This window comes from Salvelinus namaycush, chromosome 23, assembly GCF_016432855.1.
Source record: "Salvelinus namaycush isolate Seneca chromosome 23, SaNama_1.0, whole genome shotgun sequence".
NCBI classification, from domain to species: domain Eukaryota; kingdom Metazoa; phylum Chordata; class Actinopteri; order Salmoniformes; family Salmonidae; genus Salvelinus; species Salvelinus namaycush.
In genome coordinates this window covers 19,828,671-19,853,780 of record NC_052329.1, presented here as the reverse complement: position 1 = coordinate 19,853,780, position 25,110 = coordinate 19,828,671, and the positions used below count along the sequence as shown (strand labels likewise).

At 44.8% G+C, this 25,110-nt stretch overlaps 1 protein-coding gene across 1 annotated transcript in view; it reads left to right on the top strand.

Moving 5' to 3' along the window:
* Window positions 1-15,819, top strand: part of LOC120018520 (Down syndrome cell adhesion molecule homolog) — a 137,920-nt gene extending 122,101 nt beyond the window's left edge. Inside the window, exons 14-34 of the mRNA XM_038961747.1 lie at window positions 43-139; window positions 354-482; window positions 646-813; window positions 1,323-1,393; window positions 1,515-1,758; window positions 2,084-2,230; window positions 3,150-3,305; window positions 3,548-3,678; window positions 3,851-4,004; window positions 4,189-4,306; window positions 4,741-4,904; window positions 5,096-5,194; window positions 6,410-6,598; window positions 7,450-7,740; window positions 7,929-8,105; window positions 8,665-8,695; window positions 9,227-9,339; window positions 9,451-9,600; window positions 10,764-10,964; window positions 11,161-11,463; window positions 15,419-15,819. Coding sequence (XP_038817675.1) covers window positions 43-139; window positions 354-482; window positions 646-813; window positions 1,323-1,393; window positions 1,515-1,758; window positions 2,084-2,230; window positions 3,150-3,305; window positions 3,548-3,678; window positions 3,851-4,004; window positions 4,189-4,306; window positions 4,741-4,904; window positions 5,096-5,194; window positions 6,410-6,598; window positions 7,450-7,740; window positions 7,929-8,105; window positions 8,665-8,695; window positions 9,227-9,339; window positions 9,451-9,600; window positions 10,764-10,964; window positions 11,161-11,463; window positions 15,419-15,819 — 3,534 coding nt within the window. The remainder of the gene's footprint in view (window positions 1-42; window positions 140-353; window positions 483-645; window positions 814-1,322; window positions 1,394-1,514; window positions 1,759-2,083; window positions 2,231-3,149; window positions 3,306-3,547; window positions 3,679-3,850; window positions 4,005-4,188; window positions 4,307-4,740; window positions 4,905-5,095; window positions 5,195-6,409; window positions 6,599-7,449; window positions 7,741-7,928; window positions 8,106-8,664; window positions 8,696-9,226; window positions 9,340-9,450; window positions 9,601-10,763; window positions 10,965-11,160; window positions 11,464-15,418) is intronic.
* The last annotated feature ends 9,291 nt before the right edge of the window (window positions 15,820-25,110 follow it).

Genomic DNA, 25,110 nt, shown 5'->3' with positions numbered 1-25,110 from the left:
TAGCCTTTGTACTTGCAGTGATTGATGCTGACCTCTCCTCAGATTTTGCCCACGGTTCGGGAAGATTCTGGATTCTTCTCCTGCCATGCCATCAACTCCTATGGTGAAGACAGAGGGATCATTCAGTTAACAGTACAAGGTAAACCCCTGGTTTCAGCTCCAGCTTCTTAAGCTGTTTCTTCATAGTGGAACCTTTTTGTTGCTACTGTATGTTGTTCCTGACTACATGAGCCAATATCTCTGGGCCCTAGTTAACTTCAGCCTGCAGTTTGTTTTCTCCTTGTCAGGACAACTAAGTGAACAGGTAAACCTCTCTATCTAATCTGTGTGTGTGTGGTGTTAAACCCGTTTAGAACCTCCAGACCCTCCCGAGGTGGAGATCCGAGAGGTCAGAGACCGGACAATCGCCCTCCGCTGGACCATGGGCTTCGACGGAAACAGCCCTATCACAGGATATGACATTGAGTGCAAGAACAAATCAGGTAGGGCTGGCATATAGGCCTATGGAATAACGTGATAAATCCATATGAAATTGCATATGACATAGTTATAACTAAATCTGTTTCTGCATTAGCTAACTTGTTTGTTGTTGGTTGTCATGTCATACAGAGATGCTAATAGGTTCATTGTGTTTGCCCCCCCCAGCCTCGTGGAATTCAGCCCAGATAACAAAAGACGTGTCCCCCCAGCTGAACCAGGCCACCATTATAGACCTGCACCCCTCCTCTACCTACAACATCCGCATTTTCGCCAAGAACGACATCGGCAAGAGCGACACCAGCAACGAGCTGACCATCACCACTGACGAAGCAGGTCAGCCCACGCAGATCTCTCCTTCACCGGGTCAAAACATCATGTAGTTATGTTCCAAACCAGGTTGACACATATTCTGTTTGTCTTCAGATTATAGCCATGGATATGTATTTATTTGTATTGTAATATTCCCTTGAATACAGTAAAGGTCCGTCTCTCATTCATAACAGAGCAAACAGATTTCTAGTGCTGCATCGCCATCTAGTGAAATATTTCCGAAATATAATTCATGTCTGAATTGCCTCCGTCAAAGATGGTGGATTATACAGATGATTCAAAAAGGCCTTTTACCATTGAATTTTTTTTTCACAGTTCTGGTCTACTTAAGGGGTGGCTCTCCCATATGCAGCAATGCGATAGCAGCTGGGTCTAGTCTACTTAAATAATTCGCCACACACCAACCAGAAAAAAGTATTGCTTTCTCTATCGTCTCTGCTATCATCTCTGCCTCATTCAACTGAATCTCTCATAAGAGTGTTTTGTGTTAATATTACACATCTGTTCTACAGCCCCTGATGGCCCTCCACAAGAAGTACAACTGGAGGCCACCTCTCCACAAAGCATCAAAGTCACCTGGAAGGTACTGTGTCTTCATGGAGTTAAACAGAGAGATTTTCCTGTTTCTATTTGTGTCTACAGTATGTACAGTCTGATCCATCCCTCCTCCTCCTCCTCCTCCTCCTCCTCCTCCTCCTCCTCAGGCCCCCCACAAGCACCTTCAGAACGGGGTGATCCGGGGCTACCAGGTGGGTTACAGAGAGTACAGCTCTGGAGGCAGCTTCCAGTTTAACATCATCAGCATGGACACCACAGGGGACAGCAGCGAGAGCATCACCCTGGACAACCTGAGGAAGTTCACTGAGTATGGGGTAGTGGTGCAGGCGGCTAACCGTGCTGGCACCGGGCCCTCCTCTCAGGAGGTCATCACCAAAACACTGGAGGATGGTTAGTATAGATCAGGGGGTTAAGGGGTGGGGTAGGGTAGAGTTGTGTGTGTGTGTGTGCACGCGTGTGCCTGCATTCATGGGTGTGAGTTTTCAGGGACATATTTGGTTTAGTTTACCTCTTGATAGCATGAGAATGTTTGCAGTGTGAAAATTCACTGCCGTGGGTAGACTACCATCTTCTGGATGAATGCTGAATTACCTCAAACCAAAAGATGTGAAATCAGCAATACAGTTAGAAGCCAGTAGGGGGAGTTAATTCAGTCTAGTTTGACCATTGTCTGTACATTTGTCCTAACTTTGTTTCCCCTCCTGTCCCTTAACAGTCCCCTCACGTCCCCCTGAGAATGTCCTGGCCATGGCCAAGTCTCCAGAAGTCATCTCTCTTTCCTGGTTGACCCTGCCCAAAGAGGCCCTCAATGGAAACCTGCAGGGCTACAGAGTCATCTACTGGGCCAACTTGCCAGATGGAGGTAGGGGCTTATTAACAGACAATCAGAACACACCAGCTAGCAGGCACTTAGCGGATCACTGGTGGTGTGAGCACTATGATCGTAATGGTTTTAGCCCAGTCTCTAATTTTCTATATTAATTGTGCTATGTAGCATGTCATTGATCTTGTACTTGGCAGATTTGCACCCCTAGTTTCGTTTTAATTAGTAGTAGTGGTTTAGTTTTTAGTTTTCTCAACAGGCAACACTAGATCATGGGTTTGCCTTGTTGAATTTTTGCAATATTTCAGCAACATTACCATTTTCTCCTTGATTTCATTCTGCCAGTGTTGGTCAAATTAGTTACAAATTACACTTCTAGCTTTACTTATAAATCAACTATCCAATGAGTATTATATCTCAATAGACACATAGACACATCCTGTTCTGTACATAATCTAGTCCATTAGTTGTTTAGTAGCTTCATTCTAGTGAGGTGGGTTATATGGAGGAAGGTACCACAGGGCCAGAGTGGGCAGCACCCAGAGCTAACACCCTGCTCCTGCTCAGGCCCTGTGGATGGGATCCAGCCTGCAGCCTGCCGGGTCTCCATCAATAATTCACAGGATGCAGTATGTCACTGCTTCAGCTCTGTCTACAAGGACACTCAGTCAAGGACAGAGGAGACGCAGCAGACAGAGCACTACTGCCAATAGTCAGTCACTACAATATCACAGATACTACCTCGGTCAAAAATCACAGTAGTTTACTGTGTATGGCCATCATCTTGTATGGTAGTTTGCAGTGTGGTCTTACAGGGAGCATGTTATAGGCTTATTGTGTTATTGTGGTCACTGTACTGTAGTTCTTTGAATTCTATCACACTGGATCATAGACTTGATTTGACATGGTGTGAGAGTGAGTGATAAACTGTTGTGTAACCATTGTGTGACATTGTCAGAGTTGGGAGAGATCAGGAACGTGACCACCTCCTACCCGTCTCTGGAACTGGATGGTCTGGAGAAATACACCAACTACAGCATCCAGGTTCTGGCCTTCACCCGGGCCGGGGACGGGGTGCGCAGCGAGCAGATCTTCACCCGGACCAAGGAAGACAGTGAGATACAAATCCTGGCTTGAGATACACTTGAGATAGATGTGGATCATTGCTTTTACATTGACATCAAAGCATGATTCCTGCAAAAGTTCAAGCTATGCATGCATACGTCAAATCAGATTTCAGTAATAAAGCACTGTCTGCAATGGGCTTGAATAGGGCCATGAACCCATATGTTTCTATTAATACTTGCAGTATATATGTATGTTTAACATACTCTTTACTCTCCTTCCTCCCTCTAGTCCCTGGGCCTCCAGCGGGGGTTAAGGCCGCAGCCTCCACCAGCTCCGTGGTGTTTGTGTCCTGGCTCCCTCCTCTCAAACTCAACGGCATCATCAGGAAGTACATCGTCTTCTGCTCCAACCACCCCACGGTACAGAGCTCTATTATCATTAACACAGCTCTCATTATAACGCCGCCTCCAGTCCTGCCATTCTGGGCTGTATTTGAAAGTCCTGTACAGAGAGAGAATACTCTTGAAGATTACTCCCCTGTTAAATGCACAGACGTGTAACCCCCTTCCCTTTCTCCGTCCCTCTCTCCAGGTGATGAGTGAGTTTGAGGCTTCTCCTGATGTATATTTCTACAGAGTGCCAAACCTGGCCCGCAACAGGAAGTACAGCATCTGGGTGGTTGCCGTGACAGCCGCTGGGCGAGGCAACAGCAGTGAGACCATCACAGTGGAACCTCGGGCCAAAGGTACAGGCTGCCTGTGTAACAGTGTAACTATCATAACTAATCTGGCTGAAGTATTATTGATTGCAGTATGGTGTTGGTGGTGTTGACATCTATGATATTGCTTGCATTCTGTTTTTATTCATCATTGTTTTCCATAGGAGTAGAATGGTACAGTCACAGTGGTGCATGTATGTAACCCCCATAGCTCCGGCCAGGATCCTGACGTTCAACGGAACAGTGACTACACCCTGGATGAGGGACATCATTCTGCCCTGCAAGGCGGTCGGAGATCCACCCCCCACCATCAAGTGGCTGAAGGGAAAGTAAGTCAAGGCCATAGAGATGTATAGAGATCGCAACGTTGTAGCTGTGCCATTATGGCGTCTGTGACAGCCATTGAGGCGATCTACATTTTAAACTATTCAATTTTTTTCTTATTTTGACGTTTGAAAAAAGTTCAAAGCTAATATTGGTGACTTACCGCCACCTGCAGGGCTGGAGTCTTGAAGCAAATATTGTGTGTCGTTCATTTATTGTGGCCACTCTATGGCGGTCATATAGCTTTAAGCTGTTTACGAACTAGGCAAACCATGCAAAACCGGGTTATTTCCAAATAATGATCTCTATACATCTCTATGGTCAACACCCATCTGTCACATGATTCAACACAATGCAGGAATGTCAACATTTTTATCATGTTTTTACTCTGATCACATTCTGTACTGAACATCATCTGGTCAACTCTACCTCTCAACAGCAATGGTACCCCTGGTCCTGTTCTGATTGACGGACGCCACAGTGTCCATAGCAACGCTAGTTTCATCATCCGGACGGTGAAAGCAGAGGACTCTGGGAACTACAGCTGTGTGGCCAGCAACAACTGGGGCTCTGATGAAATCACGCTGAACCTGCAGGTTCAAGGTAAGACAGAGAGAGATGCAAAAGGAGAATTGTCTAAAACTGTCCAATACTAATTGGTACTAACACTTCAAAGGCCTTTCTACGTAGGTTAGCCGTAGGTCTTCTGAGGACACTTTGTGGCTAGTTTGATGTAGCACAGATGCTTTGTTGTCATGGATCTTGTTCTAAACATCATTCCCTTTGTTCTACAGTTCCTCCAGACCAACCACGCCTCACAGTTACCAAGACAACTACCACGTCAATCACTCTGTCCTGGATACCTGGGGACAATGGAGGAAGCTCCATCAGAGGTGAGTGACATTAGGCCATTTGGACACACCAGAGACACCTCTACAAGGCATAGACCTCCTTTCCGACACCCCAGTGACACTTCAACAAGACAAATATTCCCATTCACACACACTAACTAATGACATTTCAACAAGAGAGAAAGTAGACCTCCATTCACACACACTAACTAATGACATTTCAACAAGAGAGAAAGTAGACCTCCATTCACACACACTAACTAATGACATTTCAACAAGAGAGAAAGTAGACCTCCATTCACACACACTAACTAATGACATTTCAACAAGAGAGAAAGTAGACCTCCATTCACACACACTAACTAATGACATTTCAACAAGAGAGAAAGTAGACCTCCATTCACACACACTAACTAATGACATTTCAACAAGAGAGAAAGTAGACCTCCATTCACACACACTAACTAATGACATTTAAACAAGAGATAAAGTAGACCTCCATTTGGGCAAACCAACAACACCTCAACAAGTCACTGGTAACTACTAAGACACACAAATGACACTTCAGTTACACGGCTAGTATCCTATTAGGACATTGGGTGAACAAAATCATCTTACAAGGCCCTACACTTCTCATTATCTTAGACAGGCCTAGTAATTGCGTTGAGTGGGGTGCTAAAACAGTGGAGAGGGAATAGATTAAAAAGGAACAAAGAAGATTAGGTGGGTTAAAGTGGAAGGTTAAACCACTCATTCAAGAAGAAAGCCCAATCACAGAAGGAGTAGCACTGGTGATTTATCATAGCTGGTCATCACTGGAACACAACAGGCTTCTGGCCTCTCAGGCTTTTTAAAAGAGATTTTAAGGGATATCCTGGATGATTTCCTATGGTATTTGTTTTCATGTCATGAGTCAAATGATCTTGTTTAGTCTTTGCGCTAACACCAATACAGTGTCTTATTTTCCTCTTGTCCGAGTAAATAGTGGCTATGATCAGGTGCTGTTGTCCTGCCTTATGTTACATTTAATGTTAATCAATCTCAATGGCATGTTTATAGGTATTTAGCCGATGTCTAACACTGAACAATCTGTTGGAAGGGAAGTGCAAATACTACAAGGTTCCACTTTGCTGTGCCAGCACTGTGAGTGATTATCTGGGTAATGTAGTTTTAGATTAACTTGGAGTATGTTGGGAGAGATTTTACAGTTATGCTCTGTCTCTGTCCCTCTGTCTCTGTCTTTTTCTCTTTCTGTAGGCTACATCCTGCAGTACTCAGAGGACAACAGTGAGCAGTGGGGCAGCTTTCCCATCAGCCCTAGCGAGCGCTCGTACCGTCTGGAGAACCTGAAGTGTGGCACCTGGTACAAGTTCACCCTGACTGCTCAGAACGGAGTGGGCCCCGGACGCATCAGTGAGATCATTGAAGCAAAGACCCACGGAAAAGGTGAAGTCTTTTTAGCAAGGATGGGCAACTGGCCCTCGGATCAAGTTTTTTAATTTTTAATTTTTATTTTACTCAGTCGGGTTCTAAACTTACTGTTGCAAGTTAGAATAGTTGAATACACAAAGTGCAATTTAGAAATTTGGTTGTGCATCAGTAGTTTTTGTTTTATGTCAGTCACTGATAGTCAATCAATTAGCCCATGTCAGCTAAACATTTCTAGATTGGTAAGTTAGTCTAGCGGCCAGCTATCTAAACTTAGTAATCATGGTCCAATTACCGGCCGAGGGGCCCCCATTGATTTTGTTAGTCAGTCTCACTCAGATATCACATTAAAAACTGCAAACACTTCTCTCCACCCTATGGTAAAATGTAAAACGGCTCATTTTCCTCTCCACCCCATGGCAAAATGAGTAGAATTGCATGAAATTAGTTATAAAACTGCAACATTTTCGCTACGCCCAATGGCAAAATGTGTAGAATTGCACGCAATTAACTTTAAAACGTAAAAAAAATCTGTCCACTGTCAAGAGGGGAGCAGCTAAAATGTTTTGCTCACAACGTGGTGGCGGTGGGGTGGGGTGTGTGTGTGTATGCACATGTGGGTACGCAGACCTGCAAGCAACTTTTTTGTGGCCCCCACCCCCTTCAATGTTGCCCATCCATGCTCTATAGCATCTCCACCACCACTGTCCCCTTAGAACTGACCCTAACTCAACAGTCCTATCCAAAATTGTATCAAGCAATTCCTCAGACTAGCTCAATTATTATGTGACCTGATCTGGTTCATGAATAAAATGTTACAGGCATCCTTAGAAGTCTACATCTGATCTCTTCACCCCTCTTCTTTCCAGAGCCCCAGTTTGCCAAAGAACATGAGCTGTTTGCCAGCATCAACTCCACCCGGGTCAGGCTCAATCTAATTGGGTGGAACAATGGTGGCTGCCCAATCACCTCGTTCACCCTGGAGTACCATCCGATGGACACGGCAACGTGGACCACGGCTCAGCGCACCTCCCTAACCAAGAGCTACATCCTGTATGACCTGGCGGAGGCCACCTGGTACGAGCTGCAGATGAAAGTGGTCAACAGCGCCGGCTCCGCCGAGAAGAAAATCATGTTCGCCACGCTCAACGCCGATGGAAGTGAGTTCAGTTCAGTGGTCTTCTAGGATGATACATTTTTTTTCCTGAACCAGGGTAATTTCCAGAAGGCCTTCCAAAGAGACATATTTGACTACGAAGCCTCAACCCTGGTGGTGCATCCTTAAATAGTCATGCCTGATACTCAGGATGGTAGGTTCCCCAAGCTTATCTGGATCCTCCCTCCGCAGGCACCATCCCTCCTCTGTTGAAGACAGTGGACCCCATCACAGACAACATGTCAGGCAACGAGGGGCTGAAGATGATGGTCACCATCACCTGTATCCTGGTGGCTGCTGTCATGGTCTTCATCCTCCTGATGGTGCTGAAGAGGAGGAGGAGGGAGCAGAGGCTCAAGAGGCTACGTGGTGAGTCAGAACACACGCACAAGCACGTACATACACAATAGAAACAAAGCACTTAATAACACACAAGCACTTTTTAGAGCTGTATGCTTCATGCTCAAGAGAGTGAGGATCAATTAACCTGAGCAGAACCAGTAGAATTGTGACTATTGACTTTCATTATGTAATAAATTGTTTTATTTAACTAGGCAAGTCAGTTAAGAACAAATTCTTATTTACATTGACAGCCTAGGAACAGTGGGTTAACTGCCTTGTTCAGGGGCAGAACGACAGATTTTTACCTTGTCAGCTCAGGGATTTGATCTAGCAACACTTTTGGTTACTGGCACAACACTCTAACCACTAGGCTACCTGCCACCCCAAGAGGCTAAGAGGCTATCAGTTTAGCTAACAGCATAGAACGGTCTGATCAGATCTAGTGTTCCACTTTTAATTTGCCCCACTCTAATGTTCTAGTTTTGCACATCTAGGAAATTAGCTTGGTGCTTTTGATTTTAATATGTTAGCTTCTGTCAACCACAACTCTGTGTTGTTACTAATTTACTATATGCTGACTTTACAGATGCAAAAAGCCTGGCAGAAATGCTGATGAGGTATGTGAAGAGGAATACATGTTAACTTTAGATAGGAATCATAAAATACTTTAAACTAACTGTCCAGTGTTTCCAGATTTCTATTAAATATGACCTATAATTACTTACAATATGAGTGAAATAGTTTCCCTTCCAACGTTCTTTTATTCAGTTTTTTTAAAACAACTTTTCTGTGTTGGAATGGTGTGTGCGTACCCCGACAACAGAATGTTGTGGGCGTATACCAGCCATTAAAAATATTAATACAAATAGATCGCTGATTGGCCAGCTCATCCTCCTCAGGAGTATGATATACTGTATGAGGAAATAGCAAGTATTTTTAAAAGAGTCTGTTTGAGATTCAAGTTTGAGGTAGGGTTTTTGAAGCGTTTTTCTCCAATTTATGCTTTGGCCACAAATACGTCTACATGATGAGTCAACAGCATTATTTGGGTATGAGTTTACAAAATATGAGTTTTTAAAACTGATATTTTCACTGGACAGTTACTTTAAAACTATGACTGAATACTTGCAAACAATACTATCTCCTAGTAAAAACACACGGACACCAGACACATCCAACAAGCAGCAGACCATGAGAATGCACATCGATATCCCCCGAGCCCAGCTGCTCATCGAGGAGAGAGATACTATGGAGATTATTGGTGAGACCCCTGTCTTCCCCGCCAGTTTACAGTATGCTTATCCCTTGCATGTTATATTTGATAATCTTTTCTAAGAACTCATTGTCTCCCTCCCTGTTTTTTGTCTGTCAGACGACAGGTCGACGGTGCTGCTGACTGATAACGACTTTGGGGAGACGTCCAAACAGAAGTCGTCCACGGTCACGCACACAGTCCATTACCAGTCCCTGTCGCAGGCCACCGGCCCGCTGGTGGACGTCTCTGACGCCCGGCCTGGAACCAGTAAGAGCCTTACCTATTTAATCACCTCTATATCCCACCCCTCACCACCTTTACTCTGACGTACAGTAAGCTACTAGCCTAATGTCATCCCCTGGAAGAATAGGGGCAATTCAGTGTTTATTTGGTTGTAGTTATGTGAAATAAGAGAATGCTCTTTGTCAAGATTAATATTGTTTTATATAGTTGCATTCAATCCAAGCATCATTGTACATATTTCTCTCTCATGTGCATGTAACTGTACCCCAGTCCTCCAATCAGTGTTTAGACTTTAGAGTTTTTTTTATAAACAATAGCTCTAACAATAAACCTCCAGGTATCCACATACCCTGATCCCAAATCCATTCTCAACAAACTAGAATCTTCAGCTTATCATAGTTTCAACCCTCAGATCCACTTACAGAGCCCACAAGCCCAGAGCAGTGTGAGCCAAGGCAGTGGCTAGACAGTGGCCTATGGAGGCTCTTGCTCCTGAGCTTCAGTAGAGTTGAGCTGGTGAAGAGTGGAGAGGCATCTGGCTCCACCTGACCGCTCACCTGATTGGGCTCATTGAGGCTGGCCAGGAAGCACAGTGGGCCCAAAAAAATTAGAATAAAAAATCACCACAGTGGGCCTGAACCTTATCTGCTGACTCAGCCACATCTATCCAGAGTGTTGGGCAAACACTGCCTGCTGTGCCAGTTTCCAACCCACTGATGGAATTACTACTACCTACTACTATTACCACTGCTATTCTTCTCTGGCTTCTCCAGGCCGGATCTAATCATGGCCGTTCTAAAGGGACATTCTGATTTGGTGCCATTGATGCATAGCACAGTAGGTTAAATGTCTGGGTCAGACCAAATATGATACTATTTTTGTCTTTGGGGAATATTATATCGACTGTGAAAGGTTAGGATGATACTGTAATTTCAAACCTATTAATTATTATTGATCAATAGATGTTTGTGTAATTTGATACACAGACAATTGAGACTCAATATACAGTATGCAATTTACTTTCTAGTAGCTCTTCAGTGGTATGTCTGAAATGGCACCATATTCTATATGGACACTGGTCAAAAGTAGTGCACTACATAGGGGATAGGGTGCCATTTCTGACACTGCCTAGGCCTGACACTGCCTAGGCCTCTCTCCAGTAAAGACCTTGGCCCTTTCATCCCCAGACCCCACAGCACGCCGCACTGCCAAAGCAGGCCCTGCAGCCAGCAGGAAACACTATGCCAGCCAGTGGACTCTGAACCGGCCACAACCACCCACCTCCTCCCACACCCTGAGCACAGACTGGAGACTGCCCACACCGCGCGCCGCCGGCTCTGTGGACAAGGAGAGCGACAGCTACAGCGTCAGCCCATCGCAGGACACAGGTACTGGACTGACCCTATGTCTCACATACAACATTAGTCTGCAGCAAAGGGGAGACCACTACTACTGTACGTGGAAGGGTCAGAGTGCTCACGGTATGTTTTAAGATATTTCCTATATATCTTAGGAAATTTCAGCTATATACATACACTATAATGGATGTTGTGTCTCTGTGTGTGTTTGTGTGTGACTACGCAGACCGCGCGCGGAGCAGCATGGTGTCGACGGAGAGTGCATCGTCCACGTACGAGGAGCTGGCCCGGGCCTACGAGCACGCCAAGATGGAGGAGCACCTGCGGCACGCCAAGTTCACTATCACAGAGTGCTTCATCTCCGACACCTCCTCGGAGCAAATGACGGCCGGCACCAACGACTACACAGACAGCCTGGCGTCCAGCACGCCGTCTGAGTCAGGCATCTGCAGGTTCACCGCCTCCCCGCCCAAGCCTCAGGACATCAGCCGGGTCATGAACATGGCCGCACCAAAGGCCCACAGACCGGGTAAGGAGAAGGCAGCACTCATATACAGAACATGCACAGACATACACTGCAAACACACACACATAGTACAGTTCAAACCCTACTGAAAGGAAATGATTATGTATTATTTTCCTCATTACTCTAGATCAGTGTTTTCCAACTCCGGTCCTCCCCCAACAGTACATATTGCTCTTGTGGCCCTCGACAAGCACACCTGATTCTACTAATCATCAAGCCCTTGACAAGTTGAATCGGGTGTTTTCGTCTGGGGCTACAACAAAAATGTGTACTGTTGGGGGTACTGGAGGACCGGAGTTGGAAAACACTGCTATAGATAGCAGTTCAGTTCTGCTCCAATTAGGCCTTGGGCCACAGCATTACAACTGTAACTTCCACAGCTCTCTGGGCCTGTTCAAAGTTAAGTTCCATAGCTTTCATTTAACACAGCATTTTAGAAAATGCCTATTGCAAATTAATGATCATGAGATACTCTTCCTCAGATAACACATCTGGCATGCTGTTAATGCTCGATGAAGTACAAACACCATTAAAACCCAGTAATACCCCTCACGGTGCTGTATTTAGCTTCAGCTCTCTGCAGAAATGTCTGCACATGGAGGAGCTGTCCTTACGTCCGTCTGTCAGGCTATCCGCCTTTCTGACACTGTCCTCTCCCGGGTTGGCCTCATATGACCTGCTTCTTCTCACCTCCCATTCCTATTGGTTACACTGTCTGGCGCAGTTTGTGACAGACCAAACAGACTGGGTTGAAATACATAGATATGAGGAAATTCCCATTTTCAAATATTTTTTGTAAAAAATACACACACACAGAGAGACAGAATGTATTGTGCGTTTAGTGAGTCCTGGCCTGCCTAGTTTTCATTCTGGGCTGGGGGTATGAAGACTAGCTAGTTGTTGATGGTGTCTGGAGGTAGGGACTGGGCTGGGGTGAGCGAGACGAGGTAGACAGGTTTTGGCTATCTGAGCTGGGTCTTGAGTTTCCGTTCCTCATTATGTTTTCATGGTGCGTACACAAGCCAGCTGCCCACAGTCATCAGCCAGCGGGAGGCTTAAACTGTCAGATGAGGGCAAGTAGAGGCTATCTGTCAAGCCAATCTAAAGCTATTGTCTGTCAATACAAAACAGCACTTTACTGCCACAATGGAGACGTTCAGCGTGATATCGGTCTTTCAGACGCAGAGCCTGATGTAGCGTCGTGCTAACCCTGGTTTCACTTTCATCCAGCGGGAGTTGGGCGACACATAGACAAGCTTTAGAGGTTTCTACAGTAAGTCCCTGTTGAAGACCGTTGTTACAAGTCTGGTATACCATCAGCCAGCTCTGTTGTGGCACACACTGTGGAATTCACCCATGTTAGTTTGAACACAGTTCATTTTTTCCCAGTGAGTGTCAGTATGATCAGAATTTTAAAGAAAAAAAGGCAATTTTCAATATAGAATGTCTACGATGGCATACAATAGTGTCTGTCTGTCTGTCTGTCTGACAGTGGCCCACTGCCCCCCCCCCCCCCCCCCTTCTGTAGTAATGTACCTTTGCCCTGAGTTGACACTGTGACCTCATCTGTCATTCACACAGGGTTACGGAGGAGGGCCTCTCTCCTGTTACTCTGACACGTGTCAATCACAATCACACACACTTGATACTGCTACAGTAGGTCAACCTGGGGTCAGTAGGTCAACCTGGCAAGCCCATTTCTTTGTGTATGTGTGTGTGTGTGTGTGTGTGTGTGTGTGTGTGTGTGTGTGTGTGTGTGTGTGTGTGTGTGTGTGTGTGTGTGTGTGTGTGTGTGTGACAATAGAGTCATTGGGGAAAGCTGGATGGAAACATTGGGCAACGATCTGTGTGACCGCTCATAAACAGTCTGTCCTGTGCAATTACTGTGGGGAGCCAATCATAGAGGATGATCTTGAGGTTCTCAGCTCAGAAACATTTACTGCAACACTGTTGAGTAGTCAAAATGTGATGGGCCTTTAAACAAGCCAAGGTGTCTCTGTGTTTGGGTGTGTGTGTGTGTGTGTGCGCGATGTGTCTGTATGTTTACTAGTGTGTGGGTAGTTGAAGGCCAGATTACAGAAAATGAGAACAGCTCCCGATAGCGCAGATCGACTTGGGCACACAGAATGTTAAAACATTCATATACATCAACCCCCCAAGCCCCCCCCCCCCCCCCCCCCCCAGCTAGAGACTTATTGCATGGCTGGCAATCATTGTTGTGTAGCTGATACAAGTTGTGCCATTACCCACGCCCTGCAACTTACAGCCTGATGGATTTCAGCTAAATAAATTCCCATTGAGCTCCCAAAGAAAAGCTTTAAAATGGTTGCCATTTACAGGTTTTAATAAAGCCTATTAGATACTCAGTAAATTATTCATGCTCCCTGTGAACTCGGGGATTAAGTCACTAAGGTCACATGTAGGATACAATCTACATAGATGGGCCGGTCCTCCTCTGTGTGGTGGGGGATAGTGATTTGGCATTGAAAAGGCCAGTCACTGAAGCCAGCTGATCTCTGTGGCCTCTGAAAGATGAATATTGAAGAGATCCATTAGAACAGTACACGTCTCCCCACCACTCCTAATCAAGTGTAAAATCTTCAGTGTGACTCATACATCTCTGGCTACTGGACACGTCTTTGTGATTATCTAATTTCCTAAATGAAATATGTAATTTATTCAGTGGATGAGATACATTTACAGCAGACGTGATGGTGTCATCATCCACTCAACCATGTCCAGTGATTCACTGTTTGCATGGGGGAATACTGTGTAGAGAAGTCTTTTAAAGTGCTGCAGTGTCATTAACTAAATGTACGCTTGGGTTACGTCACATGCTTGGTTTGTTCTGGTCCTGGACAGCAAAGAATCTGTCTCTGAATGAGATTTGAAGCACCTTTTTGCCTCAGTTAACCCCAAGTACAGATAAGGAGAGTTTGAGAGTGGGTAGTGCAGGTCTGTTCGATGTGATAGTCCTGAAGAAATGGAAAGGTGATTTGAATATGAATCTGATAGGTTAATGCAGCAATATCATAGGATAAGTAATCCCGTCGCCAAGCCATGTAAAATGATATCGTCCTGAAATCATTATAGAATCTGTATCCTCCCGACTCAATATGATAGATTAGATTACATTATCCAAACTGAAATCATATTTCCTCCACTCATATGACTTCCCATCATATACCATATATCCTGACATTAAGTACATACCATATGAAAAGACCCCTATGGAATCGAAAGTAACCGAGTAATGCTGACATTGAGAATTTTCCTCCCAGCTCAGTGTAGTGAGTGTACCCCTCTAACCTTCCTGATTGGTTACCCCGCTAGCCTTCCTGACTGGGTACCCCTCTAACCTTCCTGACTGGTTACCCAGCTAACCTTCCTGACTGGGTACCCCTCTAACCTTCCTGACTGGGTACCCCTCTAACCTTCCTGACTGGTTACCCCGCTAACCTTCCTTACTGGGTACCCCTCTAACCTTCCTCACTGGGTACCCCTCTAACCTTCCTGACTGGTTACCCAGCTAACCTTCCTGACTGGGTACCCCTCTAACCTTCCTGACTGGGTACCCCTCTAACCTTCCTGACTGGGTACCCCTCTAACCTTCCTGACTGGGTACCCCTCTAACCTTCCTGACTGGGTACCCCTCTAACCTTCCTGACTGGTTACCCCGCTAACCTTCCTGACTGGGTACCCCTCTAACCTTCCCGACTGGGTACCCCTCTAACCTTCCCGACTGGCTACCCCTCTAACCTTCCTGACTGGGTACCCCTCTAACCTTCCTGACTGGGTACCCCGCTAACCTTCCTTACTGGGTACCCCTCTAACCTTCCTGACTGGCTACCCCTCTAACCTTCCCGACTGGGTACCCCTCTAACCTTCCCGACTGGGTACCCCTCTAACCTTTCTGACTGGGTACCCCTCTAACCCCCTCTCTGGTCTCATCCCTCAGGTGGAGAGCTGGTGCACCTGCCCCCGTACCTACGCATGGACTTCCTGTTAAACCGTGGCTCTGTGTCGGGAGGACGGGGGTCCAACGGTGGTAACGGAGGAGGGGAGGCAGGGGCGTTGGGCCAGGCGTGTCTGGAGCCCCAGAAGAGCCGCACCCTGAAACGGCCCCCGCTCCTGGAGCCCACACCCATGGAGGTGCCCACGTCCAGGGAGGTGCAGCAGTGGCAGCCAGGGACTGCCTCCACACTGCCCCAGCGTGAGCCCACTGGCCGTGAGGCCACCGGAGACCTGGCCCAGGCACAGGCCGCCAAGCTCAGCAGCTCACAGGAGTCCCTGCTAGACTCCAGAGGACACTTAAAACAGAGCAACAACCCCTACGCAAAGTCCTACACACTGGTATAACACAAGGAGTTACGTTACACACTCCAGGACTTGGACTGTATACTGTACTGCAGCTCTACACAGAGAGCTGCACAGAACTATGATGATGATGGATTTTCAACAACAACTGAAGTTGTATATTTCTGACTCCAAATATTCCTTTCTTTTGTTCTTTCTCCCTTCTTTCCTCTTCTGGCTGTCTCATTTCTCAGTTTTATTTATTATTTTATTCTAAACACCATATGAAGATTGCCAAAATAATGTATTTAAATTTGACAGAGACAAATACTATTGAATTTATATCAAGGATAATTAAAGTCATTATTATTATTATATATAAAAATATAGAAATGTCTAAAAACAAAAAGAAGAGGAGGGGGACTCTGCAAGAGGATATTGCTATCTTCATTTATTTATTTTGTATGTCGCAGTGTGATCAAATCGATGATTAGGTATCTGGCCGTTTTTCAACAACGAAAAGAACTCCATTAAAGCTGAACCTGTCTGTCCATGCCGTCTACTCAATCTACTCAGATAGATTGTTACTACGTTCTTCAACCTTTCCAGTGACTGCATGGGGACTGATCTATGACAATTATAGGAATGGCTGGAAAATCCAAAAGAGAATTTTGTCACACTATGAAAATTATACAATGTGAATATATATAAAAGAGATGACTTTTATTTGTGGATATTACAGGGGAAATGATTTGGTTAATAAAGTCCTTAGTCATGTTTGCACACGTGGGTTTGATTGGAGATACTACTGTTTCTTCTCTCTGTTCCTCCATCTCTACCCTCTCAGCCACCACAGAGCCCAGCACACAGATCGCTTCATCAAACCATCAAATCAAAATCAAACCCAATTTTATTTGTCACATGCACCGATTACAACAGGTGTAGACCTTACTGTGAAATGCATACTTACGAGCCCTTAACCAACAATGCAGCGTAAAAAAAAGTATGCGCGAAAAATGTACTAAATAAACTAAAGGAAAAATAGTAATACAATAGATATAACAATACCGAGGCTATATACAAGAGGTACCGCTACCGAGTCAATGTGCAAGGGTACATGTTAGTCGAGGTAACTGCAATAATTGATCTGGGTGTATACATGGTAAATTATTCTGAACAGGTCACCTGGATCGGATGTCTCACATTATAATAGCAAGTAGAGGGCAGGCAGGGTATAGACATCACTGCTCCCTATCAGACCTCAGGGGTATCTGAGTCCAGTGACCCCTTCACCTTTAGTGCAGAGGGCTCTCTGCTTAAATAAGAATGATTTATCTACAGTAGTGACAACTTATTGGTATGTGGACCAATCCAATACATTCATCACCTGAAAGCACAGATCTAATTTTAACACTGTAGTGAAGGGTATTGACAAGACCTTATACTTATTTCAGTGAGATGACAAACTAATGAAAGATGAGACTTCCTGTGTCTTAGTCTATGTTTTCGAGTCCTTTAGCACTGGTTGTACCTAACTGAGTGTTGCACTCTTTTGAAATGAATTCGAATGGCTCTCACTGGGTTGGCCTGGAGTTGTCACCGCCAACAGAGTGCACTGTGTAGTCACTCAACACAGCACCTCTTTGACAATAAATGAGGAGGAATTGGTTCTGCTTTAGAGAGGGCTGTACAGTACTTAAACACATTGTGACATTCTTATGGGAAGCTTCAAGGGCAGCACAGGAACACGCTGTAGTCTATCCAGCCATTTGGAGCGTCGCTAGACTCTACCGCACAGAACCCAATCAATTATTCATCCCCACAACGACATTGGGTCCCAGATCAGGTTTACATTGTCATACACTGATCCCTATAACAGAATATGGGGCACGCACGCACGCACGCACTGTAATGCAGCACTGGAGATCTGATGATCTACTCTACTGAGCCTGAGGAGTCACATCACAGCTATGGGGCTTACGTAATGACAGAAGTAGGCACTTGTTGTGTTTTGAAAAACATTGGAGCCTTTTATTGTGCTTCACACATCTACAGTACATGTTGACATATTCCTAATTGACTTGACATCACATATATACTGTACATACTAACATGATGTAACTTTTCCTGTCTTTACATGGAAAGTGTGGTTATAACTCATTTATTCTACACATCGTCACTGTCACTGAAAACCTTGTAACACATTTTTGGCCAATTTAAATGTTTTCTTTTCATTTATTGAAAGCAGCAACTCCCCTCAATGTACTCTGAATATTTCATGACTCTAGTACCCAAAAAATGTGTTCAAAATAGCTTCGGATATTTTATAATTGTAAGTTCGTTAAATGGAAATTATGGAGAAAAAAAAACATTTTACTAAAAAGTTTTTGTTTAGGGTAATGGGGTTTTCATCAGACAGCAACAATATTTAACATTTTCGTCATTTAGCAGACACTCTTATCCAGAGCCACTTACAGTAGTGAATGTATACATTTTCTGTATTGGTGCCCCATGGGAATCAAACCCACAACCCTGGCGTTGCAAGTACCATGCTCTACCAACTGAGCCACACAGGACAATATGAGCATATATACACTGCTCAAAAAAATAAAGGGAACACTTAAACAACACAATGTAACTCCAAGTCAATCACACTTCTGTGAAATCAAACTGTTCACTTAGGAAGCAACACTGATTGACAATAAATTTCACATGCTGTTGTGCAAATGGAATAGACAAAAGGTGGAAATTATAGGCAATTAGTAAGACACCCCCAAAAAAGGAATGGTTCTGCAGGTGGTGACCACAGACCACTTCTCAGTTCCTATGCTTCCTGGCTGATGTTTTGGTCACTTTTGAATGCTGGCGGTGCTTTCACTCTTGTGGTAGCATGAGACGGAGTCTACAACCCACACAAGTGGCTCAGGTAGTGCAGTTCATCCAGGATGGCACATCAATGCGAGCTGTGGCAAGAAGGTTTGCTGTGTCTGTCAGCGTAGTGTCCAGAGCATGGAGGCGCTACCAGGAGACAGGCCAGTACATCAGGAGACGTGGAGGAGGCCGTAGGAGGGCAACAACCCAGCAGCAGGACCGCTACCTCCGCCTTTGTGCAACGAGGTGCACTGCCAGAGCCCTGCAAAATGACCTCCAGCAGGCCACAAATGTGCATGTGTCAGCATATGGTCTCACAAGGGGTCTGAGGATCTCATCTCGGTACCTAATGGCAGTCAGGCTACCTCTGGCGAGCACATGGAGGGCTGTGCGGCCCCACAAAGAAATGCCACCCCACACCATGACTGACCCACTGCCAAACCGGTCATGCTGGAGGATGTTGCAGGCAGCTGAACGTTCTCCACGGCGTCTCCAGACTCTGTCACGTCTGTCACATGTGCTCATGTGCTCAGTGTGAACCTGCTTTCATCTGTGAAGAGCACAGGGCGCCAGTGGCGAATTTGCCAATCTTGGTGTTCTCTGGCAAATGCCAAACGTCCTGCACGGTGTTGGGCTGTAAGCACAACCCCCACCTGTGGACGTCGGGCCCTCATACCACCCTCATGGAGTCTGTTTCTGACCGTTTGAGCAGACACATGCACATTTGTGGCCTGCTGGAGGTCATTTTGCAGGGCTCTGGCAGTGCACCTCCTTGCACAAAGGCGGAGGTAGCGGTCCTGCTGCTGGGTTGTTGCCCTCCTACGGCCTCCTCCACGTCTCCTGATGTACTGGCCTGTCTCCTGGTAGCGCCTCCATGCTCTGGACACTACGCTGACAGACACAGCAAACCTTCTTGCCACAGCTCGCATTGATGTGCCATCCTGGATGAACTGCACTACCTGAGCCACTTGTGTGGGTTGTAGACTCCGTCTCATGCTACCGCTAGAGTGAAAGCACCGCCAGCATTCAAAAGTGACCAAAACATCAGCCAGGAAGCATAGGAACTGAGAAGTGGTCTGTGGTCACCACCTGTAGAACCATTCCTTTTTTGGGGGTGTCTTACTAATTGCCTATAATTTCCACCTTTTGTCTATTCCATTTGCACAACAGCATGTTAAATTTATTGTCAATCAGTGTTGCTTCCTAAGTGGACAGTTTGATTTCACAGAAGTGTGATTGACTTGGAGTTACATTGTGTTGTTTAAGTGTTCCCTTTATTTTTTTGAGCAGTGTATATATATGTCAGTGATAAGTAGGTGCCATGTACAGTAGTGAATGTAATGTGATGATTTCACTCTCATACATTAAGTATTTGTTCCTCTGACCGGAGGCCATTATTCCACCTCCCAATGCGCACAGCGTAGAGAGAAGCTCCAAATCTAATCAGATTTTAGATACAGACACGACGACCTTCCCCTGGGGAAACAAGACGTGAATGCCTCACAGTGTCAATCAGGAGAGATTCACACCTTTTTGTTAAGTCATAGCCTGCATCCAAATGTGAAAATGGTGTTACTTACAGTATAAGCTGATGAGCTCATTCAGTGTTGTTGGGGTTCGGAAATGATAAGACCGTTTTGTAGCACAGTGTACAAGGACCGTACAGCCTCACAGGGAGTGAATGTACAGTAGAAGAGGGGTTTCATGGCTTCTGAGATGGGCTGGAATTCTAAAGTTGTGTGTGTGTGTGAGCTGATTCGGCTAGAGGTCAGAGATAATGCCCTGAGGATGGTTCTATTGGTTAGGGAGGCTCTGAGGGGATGTGCTGCAGTGTCAGTTTAGGCAGGTTTGGAATAGACCACCACTCAACCGTTAGCCTCATAATGAGGTGCCAGAAGAACAGGCATCAGATGGGGGCAATTTGGAACTCATGAAATACTGGGCATTTCCCTGGAGGTAACCCTGTGCTACTTTTATCTGTCAGCCCTTGTCCTCCTCACAAGACCAGTCTTCCCCCATTATCCTGCTAACACTGTATCCTTCTCTCTTCTCGCTCTATGGATCCTGAAGCTGTCTTGTCCTTGTCCTAACTGAAGGGTCTGAGCTGCGCTGCTGGATGCTTCTGACAAGAAATGGTCTCTCATGAGCTTCCTCTATCATCAGACTGGACTAGGTGGGAGACGTGTTTGGGTTGGCGTCCTCCTGGCGAGGGGGTGGATTTATCACCTTATGCCACATAACTGTATTCATCTCCTCATCCCTCCTTGCCCCCATCCCAACTTCCTCTGAAGTAGGCCTAGAAACCAAATGAACCATGGCGGTGGTCTGAGATTTACACGCCACCCTCCAGGGCATGCGAAATGTTTATTAACTGCTCTCTTAAATCAGCCAGACAGAATTCTCCCATCTGATCGGCTAGAGGAATATGCAGCTCCTAGATTGTGAGATATTGATTGGTCTAGGATAGACAGGTCCTGACGGACAGGCGGCTTTCTCGATTCCTCTCAATTAGTTCCTTTTAATTACTATCCATACAGTATGGAGGCTACACAGTACATGAGGGACTGCAAATTAAACATATATGTGGTCATGTGTAGTGGTGCTGAGGGATGTCAATAGAACCCTTCTCAACCTACCTCATACCTTATAGTACCTCATGTTCACCTCATTATTAGTATCTTATAGTACCTCATTATCAGTATCTTATAGTACCTCATTATCAGTATCTTATAGTAACTCATCATTATCTTATAGTACCACATTATAAGTATCTCTGTTAGTACCTCATTATCACATGTAAGATGTTCTTTTGTACTGTGAGTAGTGCCTCTATTCTACAAGATTTATCAATGTTATTTGTGGTTCCTATTCGCTGATAGCTGAAAGTGGGTGCATGTAGATTAAAGGCATGTTTTGGGTCACGTCAGTACTTCTCTGTATATAGGACATCCTAGTGATGTTATACAGTCCTTGTCAACCAAAGTCAATGAGTGTCTGGGGTAAAACATGTAAGTAGGCCAGTCTGCCTGGAGTTGGTCAAACAATTTTAGGTTGCCTGCCTGCTGCTGATCACCCCAGGGATGATGATTCTACACGAACATTAAGGAAGCTTAACACTCTGACCTCTACGGCAGTACTTCCAAAGACTTTCTATGCTCTTGGGGACTTTCCCCAATTTTCCTTAACTCTGAAATATACTGAACAAAAATATAAATGCAACATACAACAATTTCAACCATTATACTGAGTTACAGTTCATTTAAAGAAATCAGTAAATGTAAATAAATACATTAGGCCCATATCTATGGATTTCACATAACTGGGCAGGGGCACAGCCATGGGTGAACCTGGGAGGGCATAGGCCCACCCACTTGGGAAACAGGCCCACCCACTGGGGAGCCAGGTCCAGCCAATCAGAATGATTTTCTCTCCACAAAAGGGCTTTATTACAGACAGAAATACTCCTCGGTTTCATCAGCAGTCCGGGTGGCTGGTCTCAGACGATCCCGCAGCTGAAGAAGCCGAATGTGGAGGTCCTGGGCTGGCGTGGTTACGCGTGGACTGCGGTTGTGAGGCCGGTTGGACGCACTGCCAAATTCTCTCAAACGACATTGGAGGTGACTTGTGGTAGAGAAATTAACATTAAATTCTCTAGCAACAGCTTTGGTGGAAATTCCTGCGGTCAGCATGCGTATTGCACATTCCTTCAAAACTTGAGACATCTGTGGCATTGTGTTGTGTGACAAAACTGCACATTTTAGTTGCCTTTTATTGTCCCCAGCACAAGGTGCACCTGTGTAATGATCATGCTGTTTAATCAGCTTCTTGATATGCCACAACTGTCAGGTGCATGGATTATGTTAGCAAAGGAGAAATGCTTAACAACAGGGATGTAAACATATTTGTGCACCAAATTTTTGCAAAATAAGCTTTTTGGGCATTGGAACATTTCTGGGATCTTTTATTTCAGCTCATGAAACACAAACACGTTACATGTTGCGTTAATATTTTTGTTCAGTATATATTTTGCATTTTGACAATGAAAAAGAGGGCATTCATTACACTTATGTGTGTTTTATGTGGTAAAATGGTCCCTTTACTTGAGCGAGGCCATAGAAGTTAGAACCATTAGAGATGATCAGGTTGCTGTTGAATGTTTAATATGAGCATTATGTTACAGTAACAACACATCTTCATGTTCACATTATGACTAAATCCAGTTGTTACCATAAGGATGAACAACAAAGGTGTTGTTATATACAGTACATGTAGATGTTCAACCTTGAGACAGTCAGGCCTGCTGCGAGAGTTGTCCTTTTTCTCTATTTGCTAACCCCCTACGGAGAAAATTGAGGCAATTTGGAGAGATTACATACCTGAAATATGCATAGGTGATTTTTCCCCATTGTAATGACCACAAAATACCGCAATACATGCTTTTTTCACACAACAGGGAAATCCATGGTGTAGAAATCAGTATAGTGTCTATATCTTCTATAACTTCTAATCTTTAAGATACATTTCTTATTTCTAATTGGAAATACACATCAATGCATGCAGGAATTCCAAAAGGATAGGAGGAGCAAAACTGTAAAATCAATCAAAAAAAGTCAGGATGAACACACCTGAGAACTATGTCTATAACGGGATGGTGGCACCTGTGAATAGTTGTGACCCATTATTGGTTAGAAATAGTCAGTAGTTCAGGGGGTGGCCCAGAATGAGTGAGGCTACTGGAGCAACCTGGCTGCACCAATCATTTCTAGGCCATTGTTCAAGGTGGTGAAAGACAGAGAAGAAAAGAGAGTTACAGTAACCCTGTATGGAAACACAGAGGGTTGAATGAGGTTGTGTTATAATGGGGATCACTGGCCTTTCAGAAACACTGAGACATACAGTAGTTTATGAATGTTTGACCTTGAAATTAATTTATACACTTTGAAATGAATAGGTCCATTTTCATGAGGTTTAATCAAATTAATTTACAAGTTCACTGGTTAACTAATTTGCCCACAGTGGCATTAGTATTCTATTATTCCAATATTATTCTGTTTAAACAGCCTGTTCGGAGAACTTTTATCCTGCTCTAATTGCAAAGTTGATCATATACAGCATCATTCTCCACACAGATAGTAATACCTGTGGTGTGAAGGTTTATCTGAAGGTAACTTAATGTGTTTGTACTTCATACCAGGTAGAAGACAAAGGCACTGTTTGTTCAGTGATACGTGTACCTCCATCACAGAGGAATTCCCTAGCCACAGGTCACATTGATTTCAGGCCAAGTAACTAAAAGGACAACCATTGTCAAGCACTCAGGCTCAGACTTGCAATGCACTACGTCACCCCAATCAGTTTCACCCACCCCAATGGGCACATAAAAAGACCTAACGACCTGCATCTTACATCAGGGATGACCAGGTTTCCTTCATTGGTCCCAGAGACCAGATGAGTCTATTCAAATCACCACTGAACACCTGGCTCACCTGGCTCCAAGTTTCATTGGAGATAAGGGGCGGTTATACTGTATGCCCTCCATTACCCCTAACGCCCCAATTAAATATTTTCATGTGCAATGACAGTGGTTTTAGAAGAGCAAGCGGAGCATTGACGTTGTGATAGTCCATCTTTAGTTCCAACTTATTGGAGCTCTCTGACAGGCCAGATTGAAAACTGAATCCTGGCTGATTCCATTATGGCCCCTAGCCCTAACCCTAGCTACATGTCCACATCCTGGTTCATCTGTAACCCTAGCCTCAACCCTAACCCTAGCTCCATGTCCACATCCTGGTTCATCTGTAACCCTAGCCTCAACCCTAACCCTAGCTACATGTCCACATCCTGGTTCATCTGTAACCCTAGCCCCAACCCTAACCCTAGCTACATGTCCACATCCTGGTTCATCTGTAACCCTAGCCCCAACCCTAACCCTAGCTCCATGTCCACATCCTGGTTCATCCGTAACCCTAGCCTCAACCCTAACCCTAACATCGTCCAGTGGCTTCTACCCCTTTCGGTGTACACAAATCTGAGAGGACTGGATGTGGTTCTGTCTATGAGGATCGGTGAAGGTAAACTTCATTCGATTAGTAGCGCTGAAGTCCAAACAGATTCCCTATATGGAATTTTCCCCTTAGTATAACATGGAGCAATATCTTGAGCGATGAACCACGCAACACAATCAAAAACATATTTTCACAAATATTATTTTCTAGTGAATTCAATACATATAATTGAAACTATTATTATACTGTAGTAGCTGGAAATATAACATATAATAAATTAAATCTACAGTAGGCTATAGCTACAATCTGGCTCCTTTTTCTGTGCTGTCTAAACCTGTACAGTTTCTCAACAGAGGAAACACCTAAGCACTAACCAACAAATCAAGAGATGCTGGAAGTGCGTGGATCACTGCTGTCTGGAGATTGTAACATAAGCTCTCATTATAGAAGAATACGCTTGACAGGAACTCAGGAAGTC